Below are 8,500 nucleotides of genomic sequence, written 5' to 3'. Positions count from 1 at the left end.
ATCATCTTTGCCTCTCTCAATGTTCAAAGCAACATCGCTCATGTCGCTGTGACATTTCCCAGCCTGTCGCGACAGTCCATGGACAGCGAGAACGACCAAAAAGGACGCTATTTCTCCTAACCAAGGATCTCGCCTGCGAGCCGGACCCAAAGACATAACGTGCGGACCTACCAGAGCGCTCTCGAAACCGAAGCCCATGCAGAATACCACGCCTGAGAGTGACTATAACCTATACGTCAAATCTAGATTTCGGTGGGATATTTTATGGAATCATATTTTTCTAAAATAGTGTATTGTATTTATGTAATCTTTGATGCCTGCATGTAACATAGCCTAATGGTTTATATATTCTTATTAGTGATAGCTATTGAATACACATCGCTTTTATGGTCGTGCACTTCTAAGTTTGGATCATAAAGCTGCTTGATGGCAATAAAAGTAACGATTCGATTTACTTCGGAATTATATGTAGCCTATTGTAGCCTTTAGTAGCCTAGGCTATTGCTGTAGCGTAATTATGGTCTACACTCTGGGTCAGCTCTTGTTTTTTATAACCAACCCCCTTCTTAATAATGATGAGACTAAGTGTTTGATGCTGCAACTGTTATAATTTCACCTCTATTAGTTTATTAAAGAGCGCATTATTTTCATCAGATAATCTGGATACAGGAGGCAGAACGCCTGCGCTGGACAGCCGGCTGGTCTCATCCTTCCTGGAGTAGGATTGGCTTCCGTGTCGCATGGATAAGAGGGTAGGATAGCTGTTTACTCTATTCTACTACATACTTTACACTCACTCATCATTTGTAATATCACGGCACTGCGTATCCTTCTCTCCAGATAATAATCTTGCTAGTTTGGTTAATATGTAGCATTTTGCCTCTTTGCTCGGTCCTTACGTTTTGACGTAGCGCCCCTCGCTGCCTGTCTCGCCTCCCTTCCTATCCTCCCTCGCGTAGGCCACAGCTCCCAGCTATACAGGGCCAATGAAGGCAGCAGCAATGTGGAAAGGAGTTCACATCAAGCTATAAGAAAGAATAACCTTATTGACATAATTGTGCATGCTCTGAATATTCCTAAATAGACTAACCTGACCTAAATCATTACGGTCGTGTCGATATAATGTCAAGTAGCTTAGTTTGAAATGTGGAAATAGCCTATACATTTCATATAGGCTACATAGGGGCCTATACATTTAATATATTATCTTGCTTATAAATTAGCAGTTCATCTTTCTTTATATTTCAATATAGGGTCACGTATAAATGAACAACTGTCAGAATTATACTATTCTCATTATTTTACAAGGGCTTTAGGACTATAAACATATAGCTCTTATATAGGGTGTAAAACCTCTCCCTTGATAGTCATAAACATTTATCTGGGTTTCAATAATAATATGCCATTTAGCAGACGCTTTTATCCAAAGCGACTTACAGTCATGTGCGCATACATTTTTACGTTTGGGTGGTCCCGGGGATCGAACCCACTACCCTGGCGTTACAAGTGCCATGCTCTACCAGCGGAGCTACAGAGGACCACAATATGTTTCAATATGTATAGTGTAATATTTGAAATATAGGCTGAGAATGTGTGTTTCCTGCAGCAATTAACAGTCGATTATAGGACCAATAAAAGTGGTTGTGAAAGTGGAAAGACATGATATGTCCATATACAGTATGAGGTGAAGTGAGTAGGTCGAGGAAAAAGAGAGACAGGGTGAGGCAGACCAAGTCTAAGTAGGTCATCTCTTTTGCTACAGTGAGTCGGCGGCTCGCGGATCCCGTTGCTATGTGCACTATGCAGTCAGTGGCCACTCTTTTCCATTCCTAAAGATAATTGCCATAGTAGGCTACTCATGACATTGTAACACACACACACCACACACACACCAATAACCTGCTGAATATCTAAGGCTGCAGACATAGGCTACCATATTTTAAAAATAACTTGTCAAACTCCCATGCAGTGAACTGTTGCTCTTTTCTGTATCTGTCTTTTATGTTTAATTAAAATAAAAAAAGGTAATAGGTCAGATGAAATTTAGGCTATTTGTTATCTGTGTTTTAATAACACGTTCGGCTTGCAGGGCTTGCAGTTGAGTGAGGAAATTAAGAAATGTTGATATGTCATATAGCCTGAGTGTCAACCGCTTCGGGTCGTGTAAATCAAAGTAACTTTTCCGGATAGGATTTTTCGGTTTACTGTAATTAGGCCTACAGATGACAATTACGCAGTCGCTTTTCATTTACATTTTACATTTGCTTTTCGTTATATTAGTGTAATCCTGTTAATAATTTCGTAATTTACGCTAATTAAAGTCAACAAAACAGGTACTTTCTTTGTCCAATTTGATTACAATTCAGACATAGCTTATAGGCCTATAGGCTACTTTAGTTCACTGAAACAAGGTCAAGAAAGTGTGTTAGTCAATTATCCATAATTAGCCTAATTCCAGTTATATGCACCAAAGGGAAGTGAATTTGATAAATTATATATGTTGTCCCATGCACTGTAAAATATACAGTCTATCCCACTGTTTACAATTGGTGGCATTAGTCTGTCATTCGAGCATATGGCTATTAGGCGAGCTTCAATAACGGAAAGAAAATGCATCCGTTTGGAAACCTGTAGACCATTCTGTTTTTACATAACTACCTACAGTACGTGTATTAGGCCTACATGTATGCTAAATAAAAAAACTATTGTCACAAACTCTATCACTTTTGATTGGAATAAGCAGGGTGTTGTGACAACATAGGATACAAATTGAAATTTACGTTCCCATTGTTGCTTTTTATTATGAACATAGGCTACTCGAATGAAATACATTGTATTTGTCTGACAAAAACATATTTTCTCCGTGAGAATAATGACACTGTGGAGTGGCTTTGGAAATACAGGCTTATAGTCGAATGTTTGCAAACTTTGTTTTTGCCAACAGGCAATCTGGTGGAAAGTGATTTGTATTTATTGAATATATTGCACATTGCAAGTTCAAACAAGTATTTTTTATAGTTTATTCTAACTGTTTTATTACGTAAAACAACTGCATTAACAAAATATGAAGGATGCGCATGCTGCTATGTTATCCATCCACTTGTCTGTGGTTAATTGTTGGCGTTAATATTTCAAATATATGTAATAGCCTATGTAGTAAAACATATGTTCAACTTAATTGCTGAAAAAATAAAAAAATATAGCCTATGCCTATATATTCGTATAGCAAGCTAAACTCTCTCTTTGAACTATCCTGTTAATGATGAGGATTGCAGTAAATTATAATCGTATTAACAGTGTAAGTGTTTCTCACATATGAAGCCCTTCTCTCAGCCTCATGCCTTTTAGGAAAATGTGAAGAATTCGTCATCTTGGTTTTGGTGCTTTGATCCGTTGACGCACAGCCGCTACAGTCGCACTGTAATCCGAGAGCTCGTGCATACAGAAAGGCGCGGAATCTGATAGTGGTGATTGTGTTAATAGCGAGTATCCATAAAACAAAAGGTGGCCCGACAAAACCGCAAAGCAGGTGCACGCTGTGATCACGCAGCCATATGGGACTGTGATTGGCCATACTTTAATCCAGAAGAAAACCACTGTTTTTTGCTGACAGAAGAAAAGCCTTGGAGACTGAAGTCAGCTACAGTTTAACACACATCTGCTCTGTAATGTTGAGAGAGATATGAGACTGACAGAGTGTGTGAAAGATAGTGAGCATAGGCTCATGTTTATGTATGAATCTCTGTGTATTTGTTTATCTCATGTCAATTGTCCCAGTGTGGATGTCGCTTTTCCCTCTGAAAAACTGCTCAGCAAAGAGCCTCTAGTCAGTGTTTATGAAAGAGGAGAGAAAATTAGCTACAGCTTGGAAGTGATTTGCTTCCATATTCACAGGGGGCCTCATCTCCTAATTTCTCTCTCTCTCTCTCTCTCTCTCTCTCTCTCTCTCTCTCTCTCTCTCTCTCTCGCTCTCGCTCTCGCTCTCGCTCTCGCTCTCTCTCTCCTCTCCCGCTTTCGTTCTTGCTCTTACACACACACACACACACACACACACACACACACACACACACACACAAACTTTCTCAATTTCTCTCCACAACTCCTAGGTGTAAAACCAAAACCAACAAAATGCAGATGATTGAAATACACCCCAACACACATGTTGAATATGTTATCTCTCTCCCCCCTGTTCCTCAGTATGAAGACCTGGTGCACTACTCAGGGTCAGAGGGCATGCCTGTGGGGGCGTATGGAGAGGCCATGAGGTCACTGCCCCCCCCTCACTATGGCCACACTGTCCCAGATTCCCTCAAACACCACAGGGACCAGATCTATGGGTGAGCAGAAAATAACTATTTCACTGCAGTTTGTGTGTGTGTGTGGGTTTGTTAGATTTCATTCTAACAGTATGCATGTATATTTACTATCAGTGTGCACTGTGCCTATATGCATTTTCCTGGATGTGTGTTTGTATGTATTGTGTACATGCATGTGTGTGAGGAGAGAGAGAGAGAGTGTGTGTGTGTGTGTGTGTGCATAAAGTGTTAACACTGTGTGTGTTCTGTGTGCACAGTCATCCCCTGTTTCCACTTCTGGCCCTGGTGTTTGAGAAGTGTGAGCTGGCCACCTGCTCCCCGCGGGACGTCACAGCCCTCTCAGTCCCACTCCACCTCCAAGGCCTGACCAATCACAGTGATGTATGCTCCTCAGACTCATTCAACGATGACATCGCAGCCTTCGCCAAACAGGTGAGTTACAGGGTACAGTGACAATCTTAAGCTCTGAGCTCCAACCATTATCCAAATAACCATGGATGTCGTTCCTTGTGTGTTTCAGATTCGCTCAGAGAAGCCCATTTTTTCTACAAATCCTGAACTGGACAACCTGGTATGAAAATAAATACTGTAACAGCAAAATAACCAAATGCTTATAGCCTACATGTAGGGACACACACAGTAACTTAGAGATCGATTAGGAATAACTCATACACATTGTGTTCATAGCTACCAATCTGTTCTTCTCCTCAGATGATCCAGGCCATCCAGGTACTACGTTTCCACCTGTTGGAGCTGGAAAAGGTGTGCTTCTTCACTCATCTATCTATCTATCTATCTATCTATCTATCTATCTATCTATCTATCTATCTATCTATCTATCTATCTATCTATCTATCTATCTATCTATCTATCTATCTATCTATCTATCTATCTATCTATCTATCTATCTATCTATCTATCTATCTATCTATCTATCTATCTATCTATTAATCTCTCTCTCTCTCTCTCTCTCTCTCTCTCTCTCTCTCTCTCTCTCTCTCTCTCTCTCTCTCTCTCTCTCTCTCTCTCTCTCTCTCTCTCCTCTTACCCTTTATGATTCAGACTAGTGACTGCTGAATGCAGGCAAACCAGATATGATCAGCCGTCACACACCTAAACCATTACAGTACTATGCTATATCCTGACACCATCTCTTCTCCCTCTTCCTCCTCTTCTATTCTCCAGGTTCATGACCTGTGTGATAACTTCTGCAATCGCTACATCACCTGCCTGAAGGGCAAGATGCCCACAGACCTGATTCTGGATGACAGGGAGGGCGGGTCAAAGTCCGACGTGGAGGATTTCACTGGCTCCTGCACCAGTCTGTCAGAGCAGGTAGGTGACACCTGAATGACGATTGGCTAGACCAAGGAGAGCATGAAAAATGAGCACAAAAGTAGCAGATTTCTCAGTATATCTCTCTCAATATGTCTCTGAAAAAAACACAGATGAAGCCCTGGCGGGCAAAACACTTGTCACTAAAGAGGGAATAAATGTTACTTTCTTTCACTACAAATACTGAGTGCAGACCTTCTTCATTTCCCTGTTCATATCAATATGTTTCTATCTCTTTCCTTCCCTCGCTCTCTGTAGAATCCGTCGTGGTTGCGGGACCCAGATGACTGTGCGTCCACTCCACTAGGGACCCCTGGCATGTCGTGTGGCCTGCCTTCACACAGCACAGACAACTGCAGCGATACGGGTACCTCTAACACACTAACTCATACACACACCTGCACAAACACACACTCGTCTTTTCAATCACTCACGCTAACAACATAATCGACATACACACATAAACCTGACATCAATTGGACATGTTAACACACACACACACACACACACACACACACACACACACACACACACACACACACACACACACACACACACACACACACACACACACACACACACACACACACACACACACACACACACACACACACACACACACACACACACACACTGTGCTAATGCCATATCTCTATTGTCCTCTGGCAGGGGATGGTTTGGATGGGGGCGTGGCCTCCCCCAGTACGGGAGAGGAGGACGAGACGGACCGAGACAGAAGGAACAACAAGAAGAGGGGCATTTTCCCCAAACTGGCAACCAACATCATGAGGGCATGGCTCTTCCAGCATTTATCGGTGAGAAAAGAGAGACAGAAGAAATAATACTGAGAGAAGAATGACAGATAGAAGCAGAGAAAAGCAGAGGCGAGGAGAGGAGAGGAAAGAGTGACGGGAGGAAAGGAGGAAGGGGATAATGCAAAAAAAATTAGTTCAAAATTGAATTAAATGACAGAGAGATAATGTGTGAATAAGAGGTTCAATATTAAATAGTTCTGAACAGAGAGAGAACAATTGATGGTGAAATGTAGTAATTCTTATAATTAGCAGTTATACTTAAAAACTCTAAAGTCATTCTCACTAATTATGCCTGTAAGAGAGAGAGAGAGAGAGAGAGAGAGAGAGAGAGAGAGAGAGAGAGAGAGAGAGAGAGAGAGAGAGAGAGAGAGAGAGAGAGAGAGAGAGAGAGAGAGAGAGAGAGAGAGAGAGAGAGAGAGCGAGAGAGAGAGAGAGAGAGAGCGAGAGAGAGAGAGGCAGGGGAAAGAGGCTGCTGCACTTTAGGGGTCACGTCAGTTCATAGAATTTGACTTGAATTTAGATGTAATGTCAGTCATTAGTATTCATCTAATGGTTGTAGATCTCCCTTATTTATTTCATACATGCTTTGGGTTTTTAATTCTACATAGATACTTGTGGAGCCATTTGTGTGTGGTGTATGTGTGAGCAAAAATTATACATTTGATGGTGTATGGAATGATAATGTATGCCAAAAGCAAAGGCTAAACATGCTCTTGCTGAATCTCAACCAGTTTTGCAAATCCATAATGCAGTTGTTCTGAATGTTCCTTCCCAGCACCCATACCCCTCGGAGGAGCAGAAGAAGCAGCTGGCACAGGACACAGGACTGACCATCCTGCAGGTCAACAACTGGTCCGTACCCCCCTGATCAATAACCAATGATCAGCTCTGTGTTTTACTACTGTACTGTGTCCCTTGTCGCCCGGTCCTTAGCGTGACCTTCACTGACCCCATCAATACTGATCAATCCATTATAACCCAGAGATCCATACTCCCTCTGTCCTATTGTGACTTGACGGTGAACCATGAAGGGGTTAAGTAGTTGAAAAGTGAAAGGTTAATATTCCACAAGTTAGTCTTTATCTCCATTAACTGGTGTTCTCACCCGACTCTCCTTCCATTCAATTCTCCTCCTATTTGTGTTCTCTGGTCCTATTCTCCCTATTTCCTCTCCAGGTTTATCAATGCAAGACGGAGAATAGTACAGCCCATGATTGACCAGTCAAATCGCTCAGGTAATATTACCATGTTATTACCACCGTATTCCCTGCTCTAATGTATTGCTACTGATGTATCTATAAATTCCTAGGTTGTATTAATGCTATAGATGTGTATTTTGAATGAATATGTGTGTAGCTGATCTATATGGACATTCAGGCTAGGTGAATGATGTGGGTGTGTGTTTGGTTGACCAGGTCAAGGTGGTCCTTACAGCCCAGAGGGAGCAACCCTGGGGGGCTACGGACTGGACGGCCAAGCCCACCTGGCTCTCAGGGCAGCAGGTAAGAGACAGAGATGAGGACGACTGGGCCATGTTCATTAGGCAACAAAGAGAAGAAAACAGACTCCTTTCCGTTTTCCCCGTTTTAAAAGGTTTCGCTATGGTGTGCCCTACTGAACATGACCCTAGTGTTTTTACCACGTTCGGTGGTATACTGTTGTACCTCCTAATATAAATTCCTCTCTCTCTCTCTCTCTCTCTCTCTCTCTCTCTCTCTCTCTCTCTCTCTCTCTCTCTCTCTCTCTCTTCTCTCTCTCTCTCTCTCTCTCTCTCTCTCTCTCTCTCTCTCTCTCTCTCTCTCTCTCTCTCTCTCTCTCTCTCCGCAGGTCTTCAGGGGATGCCGTCTCTTCCAGGAGAGTACCCCGGGGCCCTGCTGTCCCAGTCTGGCTACCCCCACGCCAGCCCGTCCCTGCACCCCTACCCCGGCCCCCACCCCGCCATGCTGTTGCACCCGCCGCCCCACCCCCACCCCTCCGATCCCCTCATAGGCCAGGGCCTGGACATACACGCCCACTAACTGAGAAGGAAGGGTG

At 42.8% G+C, this 8,500-nt stretch overlaps 1 protein-coding gene across 1 annotated transcript; it reads left to right on the top strand.

Moving 5' to 3' along the window:
• Positions 1-740: 740 nt before the first annotated feature.
• LOC311101524 (homeobox protein Meis3-like) lies at positions 741-8,484 on the top strand (the record flags this gene model as incomplete). Its single annotated transcript, XM_084142668.1, has 12 exons — positions 741-752; positions 4,198-4,337; positions 4,574-4,748; positions 4,837-4,887; positions 5,028-5,078; positions 5,502-5,651; positions 5,910-6,018; positions 6,321-6,466; positions 7,242-7,318; positions 7,643-7,701; positions 7,882-7,968; positions 8,294-8,484. 12 exons carry the CDS (start codon positions 741-743, stop codon positions 8,482-8,484), a joined length of 1,248 nt encoding a protein of 415 aa, XP_083998794.1.
• Positions 8,485-8,500: the final 16 nt, after the last annotated feature.

Source organism: Coregonus lavaretus (genome assembly GCF_964263955.1).
Source record: "Coregonus lavaretus genome assembly, chromosome: 26".
Lineage (NCBI taxonomy): Eukaryota > Metazoa > Chordata > Actinopteri > Salmoniformes > Salmonidae > Coregonus > Coregonus lavaretus.
Note: the sequence above shows the minus strand (reverse complement) of the source record. Positions and strands in the feature narration are given on the sequence as shown.